The sequence below is a fragment of the Ixodes scapularis genome, unplaced genomic scaffold (assembly GCF_016920785.2).
Source record: "Ixodes scapularis isolate PalLabHiFi unplaced genomic scaffold, ASM1692078v2 PGA_scaffold0__279_contigs__length_252992795, whole genome shotgun sequence".
NCBI lineage: Eukaryota > Metazoa > Arthropoda > Arachnida > Ixodida > Ixodidae > Ixodes > Ixodes scapularis.
Genome location: NW_024609835.1, coordinates 122,299,424 through 122,312,302, shown reverse-complemented (window position 1 = coordinate 122,312,302; position 12,879 = coordinate 122,299,424). Strand labels below are relative to the sequence as shown.

The window sequence follows — 12,879 nt, the reverse complement described above, 5'->3', positions numbered from 1 at the left end:
TTCACACTCCTTTATACACCTGCCCTCTTTTGTACTCCTTCGTACTTCCGTGTTCCTTCCCTACTCCCTCCAAAGAAGAATAAACGTATAATTAGTCATGCCCACGTTTTTCGTACTGGCGCGCATTATGACTACCAACTCAAAATATTGTCTCCCAGCCGAAAAGGGTGTGGATCCATGCAATAATACCCGTGTCCCACTAGAGCGACATACAGAAACAAAAGACAAAGACAAGCCTCAAACGACAGTCCTTCGCGATTTGAGACGCTTTGTAGAGTAACGGAGCCTATGCTCAAACACGAGCATCATGCACGCGAGGGTACCTTTGGCAGGCTTGCAATCGCTCGTGCTTACTTCGCGAGCACCGAACGACTAAGCGCCTGCCAAAGGTACCATCACGAGCATGCTGCATGGGTTTGAGGCTTGTCGCTGTCTTTTGTCTCTGTCTGTCGCTCTAGTGGGAAGCGGGCATAAAAGGCATGTCCATGTGTCAGTTCCTGACAGTTGGCTTTTCCTATTGCTTGCGTGCAAACGGTGAAGCCCGCTTGCCGGCGAGCTGTTAGCCGTTCGTAAAAAACTTCATCCGTCGATTAAAGAAGACAAACATATTCACACGGCGATCCAAGAGACCAATCTCACGGCCAGTTTCATAACGTCACCGCTGCAGCTGTGCATCGTGGGGACCGTAGTCTTTCTGCACGCGCGACAACCCCGCTGGGCTGCAGGCATGAACTACATGCATGGCGGCGTCACGCATGCGTGGAACGCTTAGTGAGATCGGTGTAATGTCGCTAGTGAAGATGACTTGTAAAGTCCAGCAAACCTGGTTCAAGGCCCACGTACAATTTCGGTTTTCTGCAAAAAAGCTAATCCTCTTAGCGCTCCCCTCGACTAAGCTGCGAGGGTAGACAAGCCGGAGAAAGGTAAAAATCGGAGAGGACATAGGACAGGAGGAGGCGGGCAATAGTGGAAAGCGCGAAGTGTACGTCGACCTTTCAGAAGGCGAACAAGGTCTGAAATTAGCGGTCTGATACCCCATACATAAGGTTCCGTGTTTTCTGATAAATCCGGAAAAACTCCGAAAAACACCCACCGGTGAAATTTTAGTCAATTCGGATTTATTCGATAAACTCCGAATTTCGAAGTGCCAATCCCCCCCCCCCCCCCCCCCCCACACACACACACACACAAACACACGAACGCGCACATAGAAGTATTTTACTATTAATGGTTTGATCAGCGCGTAGAGTCAATGGTCCTGGGGAAATGCCACTACACTTTTGTTTCAAATTTTGGTCAGAACAACAGGTCACTGTGCTTTCGGGTCACGACAAAAGTCACTGTTTACGTTTCCAGTTTGGGTCGTACTATTTGTGCTTTAGAGGAAGGAGAGGTTGTCTTTTTGTAATAGTGAAACCTAAGGATAATAGAGATTGCATAAAGTGGGGAAGAGGGACAGTTGAAACTACTGTATTACATCCTTTAACACTCTACCTCACGCGGTCGCGCGGTAGGTTGATAGAATAACATGGAATGAATACAAGCCCCCCGCGACTACCTCCAGGAGTGTATTGATTTTAAAGGGGTAGGGAAACGAAATTTCAGCGCTCATTTTCTAGCTTTAATGAGTTGCATGTTGCACCCTAACCTCGAAAACACCAGTAATCCGTTGAAAAGCACAAGAAAACTAATTTTAAAGCTAAATAAACGATTTTCAATGTGCACCTGGTGGATGCATGCGAAGCCTGTTTGGGAGGTAGTCTAGCAACGTTGTGGGATCTGCTACGTAGTCGCGACGTAGCAGATTCCTTCGGAGCAGCACCGCTCTTCGGCATTTCAACGTTTTCCTTCTCAACTCACATATCGCGCATTGTACCAAACCTACCAAACGGTCCAAGAAGACGGAAAGGAAGGACTCCCCTCTTTCTCGGACCGTCGTTCGTTCAACCGGAAACAGCCATTCTCCCCCTAGAAGATTAGCCGGTCGCTCAAAACTCGAACAAAAGTACCTTTCCCCACCTCGTTCAGCCCTTAGCTGACAGTGTTGTGGAAGCTACGTGCTCCTTGGGCCAGCCACAGGCTCGTCACCCCAAGGGTACTTCGAACGGCTCAGTTGTAACGCGCTTACGCTATTGACACCACCAGAACGCTGACAACGCCACCAAGTGCAAAGCTCATAATCATGCCAGCCTTGCTACGTCACGAACGCGGGGAATCTTTTCTTTCTGTTTTTGTTTGTGCCGGATATCCCATGACGCATCGCGCTCTCCGTTCGCTTGTCTTGGATCGCTTGCTCGAGTGCACCGTTTGGAACGAACAATATGGCCAATCGTTCAAAATACAAACGTGTGATTATCATTCACGGTTATTATCCGTCATGCTTGACTCATTTCCGAACGAAATTTGAATATTTCAATTTTTGTTTCCGTACCCCTTTAAGGTATCGACATCTATCGAAGCGACACTTGTGTGCAACGTTTGTCGTAGGACAAATTAGTATTGCCAGTAGTAATGGCATCAACGCCAAATACAACTGAAGAAAATTATAATTAATACAATCACATTTTCTTTTTTTTCTTTTTTTTTTTTCCCCAGCATACGTTTACATTTGGATATTATTTATTTATTTTTAATCAGAAACACTGCGAAATTAAACACCGAATTTCGAAAAATTGGGAATCAAACAAAAATAAACCTTGATAAACTCCGAATTTTCGGCAAAAAATAAACTCTGAAAAACACCCTCCGAATTTGACGAGGAATAAACTCCGAAAACACGGAACCCTACCCATACAGCACAAACCTGGTGCCCTCCTGTTTCAAGCATGGTGGCGCCATCTAGTGATTTAGCCATCAACAAAACTCGACATCGCCCGAGGCAGAGTACCCGCCAGATTCGATAAAGATATCCGCTAGAACCGGACAGACTTAAAATAAAACCGCATAAAAATAACTGCTGCGCAACGTTCATAGCTATGACTGTCAGGCTTATATTCGTATATACTCTGATAAGTTATAAATATAGATAAAACAGAAAGAAAAAAAAAAAGATTTATTTTTTCTATATATTTTTTTTTTTCTTAAATAAGGGCGAACGAAAGTGTTGCGAAAGCCGATACTTCGCTTATGCGCTAGGTGCGGGGGCGTTGCATACAAAACGACAGTGAAGCCACCTTTCGCGATAACCTACAAGCAAGCATGCGTGGGATGATATCGTAGAAATGACCTTTCAATGGCACACGAAGAGCCAGGCTTCTACGCGCTTATTCGGCAATTAAGCGGTACAATATTTACACGAGATCGTTAGGGTAGCTAGTCAGCAGTGGTCCCGGTGTATTTGACGTCAAGTCAGTTAACCTTGGAGACTGACAAGTTTGTTCTTGCAGAGGCAAGGACGATGTGGAATATCCTGTTCCACGAGGATGGAGAAGGTTGACCTGCGAGACTTACATCCAAGTCCTGGTTCGGGCTGTTCGCCCGAGTGCCCAGACCGCCCCGTTTCTCCGCGTGCGCTCGTTTTTTTTGTTTTTTTTTTTTTCCTCGTGGTTTTTTCGCGAGCTGCTCGTATTTTCCCTACCTTCTTTTTTTCATTTTTTTTTTTTCATTTTGTATCCACATTATTACACGGCCCCCCATTTAATTTTTAATTTCTTACAAAAAAATTCGAGTTTTTTTTTTTTTCAAATATTTTCAGAATATTCGGAAATAGTCACTAATCCTATATACGCAAAAGGTAAACAATCCTGAGAACTGATAACACTATCTCAAAAGAGTATTAGAAAGAAATTATATCACAAAAATGAACAACATAAGGAAAAAGAAACAGCCAACATCAAAACGCGCAAAACTGGAAACACAGAAGCCTAATTTGAAAATGTTTCAAAAGCTGTCAAATAAATCGGATGACAGTTGACAGCAGCAAAGTTTGAAAACTTAAAGTTTTTCAAGTGTTCCAGCACAACCAGAACTTTCTCCCCAAGAAAGCGTTTAAAAAGAAAACATAAAAATCATCATTACAAAAAGTGCTACTAAATTAGAGAAAAATAAATAAAGCAGCTTCATTATTGCAGAAAAACGCTACTGGATATATTTAGCATGCAAAGTATAATGTCCGGTCAAACTCCTAATCTCAAATCGGCCTTCCGAAACCGAAGCAACTATAGCCGAACCGGTTTTGTATTTGAGGAAACACGCTTAAACCGTCTTCATCTAACCTCCAAAATCTCGAATATCGATTTTTTTTATTTGTTTATTGGTACATGGAGGCTGCAGAAGATCCTTTTCAAAGTACCGCTGAAGGCCCCCCTTCCCGGAGAGTTACGAGTTTTCGGAAACTCCGCTCTCGTGCATCTTAAGCGCCTACCGAAGTTATGCACGCGCACTCTTGCTATATTTGAAAAGAGCAAAAAAAATATATGAGAGACGTTTCCAAATCTCTGTAATGCGAAAATAGAGCGCAGCTCTTGAGGAGGAGGAGGAAAAAAAAAGACGTTAATAGAGCGCAGCTCTTGAGGACGAGGGGACGGTATGCCCCTCCTCTTCCTTCTCCGAACCCTCCCCTCCTCCTCCTAGCCTCCTCTTCTCCTCTTCCTTCTCCTCCTCTCCCCAGTTCCCCCTACCCTTTCCTCCTCCTCTCCTCCTGCCGCTGAATTCGTTCATGGGTGGCGTGACACGAAGTCGTGACGTCATTTTCCCCGCGAAATTTAGCGGGGAAACTGAATAGGTGACAAAGTCACGTGACGCCAATTTCCCCGCTAACTTTAGCGGGGAAACGTCCCATAATGCGCGCGGTTATGCCGACGCCGACGCCACTCAAGCCGGAAACGGGCGCCTAAGAGCTACGCTCTAAAAAAGACGTCACGACTGGTGCCAGTGCGAGGGAATGTACAGTCTCCGGCAATATGAAAGACCCACTGGGAGCGCGTGGCCGAGGCGGTGGCTGGCGGGGGCGCTGCGAGCGCTCCGGGCAATTCCATTCTGCTTCGAGGGGAGGAAACTCACTCGGGACTCGGCACAAACTGATAAGCGCGTTTTGCTTTATCTGAGCCCGAGTGAGCGTCCTCCCCTCGAAGCAGAATGGAACTGCCCGGAGCGCTCGCAGCGTCCCCGCCAGCCACCGCCTCGGTCACGCGCTCCCAGTGGGTCTTTCATATTGCCGGAGAGTGTACCTGGCAAGCTTGCGACTGCACGCGCGGCCCTCGAGCGAGACGCGCTTGGCGGCCGAAAGATCCTCTTATGACGTCACGACTGGTTGGAGGTTTTCTTAGCAGTCTCGCGTTTTGTTATATCTTCGGGGAAAACGAACGTGATATTCAGATTCATCACGGGATAAAACTACGCTATACTCCGCGACAACTTTTCTTGGCAATGCAGTGGAAGGTACAGGCCCGCGTCCCCTCTCCCATTTTGAGTGTAGGCAGGCTCTCCTCCTCCCCCATTTCCGGGGAGAAGAGGAGAGCCCGCGCACACTCAAAACGGAAGAGGGGACGCGGGCCTGTACCCTCCACTGCATTGCCAAGAAAAGTTGTCGCGGAGTATAGAATGAACTTCTATCTTATTTTTTTAAAGTAGTATTTCAGCTTTCCTTTAACCTTTGAAAGGCGATAGCCTCAAGTTTGTCATTGAATTCCAACTTCCCATCTACAGGGTACGCCCTTCGGCACACTCTCTTCTGACGCCTGCTTATATTGCAGGTGTCCTGTCTCAGCCTCGAGATTTTTGTCCGACGACTTAACCCGCATCCCTTGAAGAACATTCTCCCCCGTGTTTTCCTTAGCTTAGGTTTCTCTGATATATATATATATATATATATATATATATATATTTATATATATCGGCCTAAAACAATCAAACAATCGGCCTAAAGCGAACAATCAGCCTAAAACGTTTTACGTATATATATATATATATATATATATATATATATATATATATATATATATATATATATATATATATTCTATATCTCGACTGATCGAGTTCTGAATGTTCTCGTTGCCGAACGTTTTAGGCCGATTGTTCCAAAAGCCAACGCGCGTACAGAAGGGGCTCCGCGGGGCGCTTTGCAGTCGGTCTCGCCCCTGCGCTCGATCCTGCGGTTTCGCCGACATCGACGCCCGCGACGCCCCCCTGCTTTCTTCGGTTTCCTTTTTCTTTGATTAATTTGGGCACAAGTTCGCCCCATTAAACATTTAGTTTACTTCAGTTATCGTCGCCTCATCACTTGTCATTCGTGACAATATATATGGGTGATTTCATCTCAAATCGTGCAGGCAAAAGGGATCGAATTTTTAATTTTGCTGAAGAAAATATATGTTATGTTATGTTTGTGGGCTATATAAAGAGGAGGACTAAATAAACCTGGTAGCTGAGTTTGAGACGTTGTCCTGTCCCTTTCTGTTTCTTCGACTTTTATGTTCTTTTCTACCATAGTCTCAGGTATATTCAACATGGTTAACATCCACCAGCTCGCCTGCACCCTTACTATTTTATATATGTTATGGCGTCGTCTCTAAAGACGCGGTAGCCACAAACCGTAAGTTCGTCGGATTTTTTGATCTCGACATACAAATTTTAAAAGAGGCCGCGGCAGAAAGCAGTGTTTTTCACATCCGTCGTGGGTCAGAGGTTTCGCTCGATCTCCAGCCGTGGATTTCGAGTCCATATTATATTAACTTTTTTTCAAGCACTCTGTAAGTATACAGGTAAAAGGCTCTAATGCCATAAAATATTTTTAGGCGCTTTGCTTTTTTTCTGTAAAAATGTCAAAAACAACCCTTCGTTAAATGTTGATGAAAATTGGACAATTAAATAATTTCGATCTACTCGGTATACGTCGATACCTTTCATGTCTATGGAGAACCCAAAACACGCTCTTTATATATATTATAAAATCAGTCAGCTGTATTAAATTCCCTTTACGGTACGTTTACGTTAATGCTATGCTAAAACCAAGACAGTACCAATTTTTAAATCGATTTTCTAAAAAAAAAATCCATTGTTTTTTTTGTTTTTTTTTTTTAATTGTAGATCTGATAGTTCTACTCGAAAAGCAAGTCGAGAAAGTGTTATTATATTTGTATGTTCTATATTTAAGCATCAATATCGTACAAAAACATGTTTTTACGGCTCGAAAGTCTTCACAAACTTGGAAATATTTTTGCCTTTTTTCAACGTTCCCAGAAAACAATGAAATACAGTAGTTCCACCCTGTTATATTTATTGATCATTGAAATTTTATTATAGGCGGCAAGCTACATTGGAGGAGTTCAAAAGAGAAAGCAACACTTCTGAACAGACCAGCAGGTGTCGTAACTTTTTAATGTGTAGAAATCAACAGACGTCGTATTGATTCGGGGCCTTCATTGGCCTATATGAACGTCCCACCCTTTCGGAACCAGCAGATGACCATGACCTTTCGTGCTCGTTGTGTTAGATAGGACGGCCCGTGACAGTAGAGCAGCCCACCCTGAGTCGCGAGGAGTGAAATGGTATGAATGTGTCGTTGATGCGGGGTACAGTGAAGGCCACCTAGGAGGAGTCAGTCAGTCAGACTATTGCAGAAGGGAAAGCAAAGGAACTGTTGCCTGGGAGGATGAGGACACCAAGGCCTTACAAATTGACGGTCAACAACAGTTCTGCCGGCCAAAACAACGTCGCGTGCGCGCTAAAACCGGCGGCGAGGGACGAAAATCCTGCAGACGCACACACGAAGATGGACCGGTTTTGTTAGGGATGTGGGGAAATCTTGAAACCAGCCATCCGTGCACGCGTGAAACGATACCGCGTATTTGCCCAAGCTTCGAGCGCCCTATCCTTGAAACGGCCGTGCTCTATCTCTCTCCGCGGAGATCCGATAGCACCGAAGGGTTATCTCTTTCGGAACTAGCAAAGCCCGGTGACTAACATTAAAAAACGAGCGTGGTGGTAAATATTAGACATGAGGAAGATGCATAGAAAGGGGGGACGGACAACGAAGACTTCGTTGTCCGAAGTCTTCGTTGTCCGTCCCCCCTTTCTATGTATCCTCCTCATGTCTAATTACCGTTACCAACACGCTCGTTTTGTACTTAAGTGGTAACTTTACTTATTCTGCGCGGAGACTAGTTGGGTGACTTGAGTCGAAGTCAGCCTCCTTGTCAACTATAACCGTTTGTAAAGGGTGGACTTCTCCCGAGATGAAAAGTTAGCGCCGGCTGACGAGTTATTTTGAAAAAGGGAAGGGGAAAGAGAAAGTTTGAGTAACTACAGTAACTAGCTCGAAAGCTCCTTTCCCGATATGAAGCTCGAGGCGTGTTACGTCTCGGTTACCTTCTCACGCATCGCTGCTCGAATCTATTCTTCACTTTGTTCCGCACAGCCAATCTTCTGCACAGCCGTTGTGTCTGTGCGGAACAGAATGAAGAATGGATTCGAGTATCATCTGGACGCCGTCATCCTGCCAGGCTTCAGTGTCGTGGGACTGGACTCGGCGTCGGTCAGTTAAGACTTTTTTTTTTTATTATTATTACTTTGTGTGTGTTTCTTCGCCCCGTTGAACTTTGTTTCTCGGGTGCGGTTCAGCTAAACGTTTTTTTTTGTTTTTTTTTATGATTTTTTTTACAATCTGTGTGTTAGCATTGTTTAGTTGTTGGGTTTATTTCGTCATGACATAGCGGCCTGACGATGCTGTAGAGAGCGTGTTTGCACGCATTTGGTTGTGTCCCGTTTAGGGAATGCCCAGAGGAGTTGGTTTTTGTTCTTGCCATGTGCGGCTAAGTTTTTCCGTCTTAAATATATATATATATTTTTTTTTTTTACTTGTTGTCGACTTTTTTGTCTGACTCTCCACCAGGCGTGGACCTATCGCCTTGCCACCGCTCGAACCTAAATATTTTATTTTTTTAACGCAATTTTCATTAAGATCGGTGTTGGGTAATTTTATTCTTATTTATTTATTTTTATTCCCTACCCATCTCCATGACAGTCTCTACGTGTGTTTCGGATCGTTTGTGTCATCACTTTTGTGTATTACGGAAGGGAAAGGCCATTCCCTGGTGAGCTGTGCGATGTGCGGTGAACAAACCCCAGCGTTTGGTTTTGGAAAGAATTGAGTATAATATATCAATGATAGGAGACTTTCTATGTCTTAGTAATATGACAGCTAGCTAATAGCTAGTCATGCTAGTTTACAGTGAACGTTTTATAAATCGAAACAATACAACGTTTGTGCCTCTTCGATATTGAAGGTACACTAGGCCTGCTGATTTGATTAGATATGTTTCTCGTGGTTTCCCGCTCTTATCAAAACATAAATAACTAATCAATACCACAAAATGCGTTTATAATTGATTACAAAACGCAGACAAATATTCAAGGAAACTTTTTTCAAAATTCATAGAAACGCACGGGTCGCTATGTCTGACTTAGGTCTTGCAAAACCAAGACGTTCTTTCCGATATTGAGGCTTAAATATAGAACATACAAACAAAATACACACTTTCTCGACTTACTTTTCGAGTAGTCAACTATCATATCCACATTTTAACAAAAAATAAAAAAATGAAAAATTTTTGGGGGGAAATCGATTTTAAAATTGGAACTTTTTGGTTTTCGCATAACATTAACGTAAACGTCTCGCAAAGGATATTTCATACAGCCTGAGTCATTTCATAATATATATAAAGAGCGCGTTTTGGGCTCTCCATTGACATAAAAATATGGATGTAACCCAAGTAGATTGCCAGCATTTAAATGTCAAAGTTCGTCAACAATTAACCGAGGGGGCGTTTTTGACATTTTTACAGAAAAAAAGCAAAGCGCCTAAAATTATTTTATGGTATTAGACCATTTTACCTGTGCTCACAGAGTGCTTGGAAAAAGTTAATATAATCTGGACTGAAAATCCGCGGCGGGAGATCGAGCGAAACATCCGACCCACGACGGATGTGAAAAACACTGCTTTCCGCCGCGGCCTCTTTTAAAATTCGTAAGTCGAGGACAAGAAATCCGACGAACTTACGGCTTATGGCTACTGTGTTTTTAGAGACGACGCCATAACGTATATTTTTTTCAGCGAAATTAAATATTCGACCCTTTTTGCCTGCACGATTTGAGATGAAAACACCCATGAGATGAAAACACCCGACGCTTGTGTATGCAACACCTCGCCTTGGAGAAGTGCTTTCCCTTTACTATATGGCTGCACTGCGGCAAAGTAGGACACGAACAGGAGAATATTGCGGGACCTCCGAGTACGGTCAATATCTGATACAGAGATCAAATCGAGTAGTACATTACTTAAAGTGATAATCAAAAATTCTGAAAATTCTGACAAGCCTGCCGTAACGATTCAGTCATTTCGTAGGTTTTCAGCCGTTTTATTTCCAGTTCTAATCAAGTGAAATTACGTTTTGGCGCAACGTTGGCACAAAGTTATCACGTTTTCTCCAAATGTATCGGGATGTAGCAGGGTAAGCACTCTTGCGCAGCTTGGCAAAAAATGGCGCACGTATAATACTGTTTTTTTTTTTCTTCCTTCAGGGTTAATGTTCGCTAAGAGCTAGAAATTTGTATAGAACTAATTTGATTATATTTTTCTACGAAATTGGATAATATGACAGCGGATTTGTTTCCGATTACCCACACCTTTTAAGTTATTAGCCATGTATACAAGGACTTCAATATCGGCTTCAGTACTTCCTGGTTTCTATGGATTCCTAGTAAAGTCCCGCCCAGAAGCGCAATGAAGTGTTTGTTTTTGGACTAACTGAACTTTCATGAGTTTTGGTTTTTACTTTGTCCATCATTGTAGCACAAAATTACCCCTAATTCAGTGAAAGCAGCCACATTATACCTTCAGATAAGGGACCTCTCTAGCAAGTAAATGGGAAAAAATCTAGTTTTTCAAGGCGATATTCACAAATTTGGGTTTTCCAAGCCCAATATTTTTTTTTTTTTTTGTAATACATGAAATGTTTTTGTTTTATAAGCAAGTCAATAAAGCACACAAGGTAGCATTGCAACATGGTCATGCTGTCATTGCCTTAATTTCTCAAATACAGAGCAGACAGCAAATGCCCTTTGAGGCAGTTTAACTTTTTGCTGTCTAAATAATCAAGAAACAAATTTGACGTGTAAATATTTTAGCAGATTGTCTGCAGACCGAGTCCAAACGCTGCTTTGGACAACATTTTTTCTATATATCATCCCCATCAGACAAGTATCTGACCTGCAGCACATCATTCTGGGCACATGATCATAAGTCTACCAAGGTGACAATAAGATTGGTCCAGGTGCCCAAACTCACACGAGATGTGTACAGGACCTGTCCCAGTCGCCCTTGTACTTGGCTCCCATCTCAAGTGCCTTGTCTCGAATTTGGGACCTGGCCGGATTCTGGAAGCCACTCAGCACAAACACCACTCCCTTCATCAGCTCGTGGAAGCGTGGCTGAGCCTTTGGCTTCTTCGCTGCTAAAGAAGGCACGATCAGAAATATAGAAACGATTGATTTGGCAATGCAATTAACTGTGAAAATCACATAAGGAAAACAAAAAGTCTTAATATTCAAAACGTCATGTCGTGACTGTGGTTGATGCATGGCAATTATCTGCACAAGTTTAGGAATGTGCTGTGAAACACAGTTAGCACGAGACAGGGTAGTTGCACTTTCTTTCAGTATTCTCAGAAAGGTTAGAATTAGACACCTATATTTTCAACTAACTAGATGACAGGCCCACATCCACACGTTACAGTCAAACCCATTTATAACTAGGGTTCCGTGTTTTCGGTATATACCGATAACTACCAATAATTAACCCGCGAGGCGTTTTTTTCTGAATCGGTAAAAAATGAAAAACACCGAATAGCAAGCTACGGAAAAAATGGCAGCTCTGCTGAAAGAATCTTCTAGCCCGCTTTCTTTTCTCGTTGACCCGGAACACAGCCCCACCGAACTGTCCTTGGGGTCGTGCCTTTCTTTTCAAACCATGTTTATTGCCTCATTCCCTTCCCTTATCTTTTTTAGCACAACGATTTTCAACTCTTTTGTCAAGGCATAGGTTTCCTGGTATATGGGAGGAAGGAGGAAAGGCGAAGAGGGGCGGGGGCAAGCGGAGAGGGCAATAGGCTCCACGGATTGCGTGCCCGTTCGTATGGGCAGAAAACGAAAAGAGATGGAGGACTACTTTATTTATTACTTTATTTATTTATTGAATAAATAAATAAATAAATAAGAATTTGATGATTTCGAGGTTTTGTGTGAAGGTGCGAAGAAGCTTCTTGTTTGCAAGTTTTCTGGACTGCGTTTCCTCAGCCACAAGGAACGCGCTCCGATGACTGACAAGTCTCTGACAATGTACACAACAATTTTTTTCAGTAAGTTTAAGTTCTGATATCATGCTTCTCAAAGCGTCACGCTTTCTGTCATTTCTATATGTATGTGCATTGTGTGATGTGTTTAATGTGTGTACAATAAACGTGTGTAATGTGAGGTGTGCCATGGTTTTTTTAGTAATTATGCAGTCGCTTTGCAACACAAGCCCCGATAATCACCGATTTCTTTCCAGCATTAAAAATAAATATTGAAAAACACCGATTCCAAGAGACAAAATAAACTCCAATAAATAACCCCCGAATCTGAAGAAAAATAGATGCCGAAAACGCGGAACCCTATTTATAACTAACAGCAGGAAACGCTACGATCAGTTCGATATAGCAAAAGACATTTACAACAAACTTCCACGATGAGTTCGTTGCAAGGCGAGAGCTTTTCTCTCTTTCTCATCTCTTCACTTCTGCCTTGTAAGAACGCGCTCAAAAGCTTTTTGTTTTATTTCTTGCACGACACAGTTTTTTTTTGCTTTTTTTTTTAACTTATCTCCCTTTCTGAATCGCTTCT

At 43.0% G+C, this 12,879-nt stretch overlaps 1 protein-coding gene across 1 annotated transcript in view; it reads right to left on the bottom strand.

Annotated features, from left to right (window-relative positions):
- The window catches only part of LOC8033116 (DNA repair protein XRCC1), a gene marked incomplete in the record, with an annotated part of 347,524 nt that overhangs the window by 317,837 nt on the left and 16,808 nt on the right, over window positions 1-12,879 (bottom strand). The window contains 1 exon segment of the mRNA XM_042292882.1: window positions 11,288-11,453. Within this exon segment, the coding sequence (XP_042148816.1) occupies window positions 11,288-11,453 (166 nt within the window).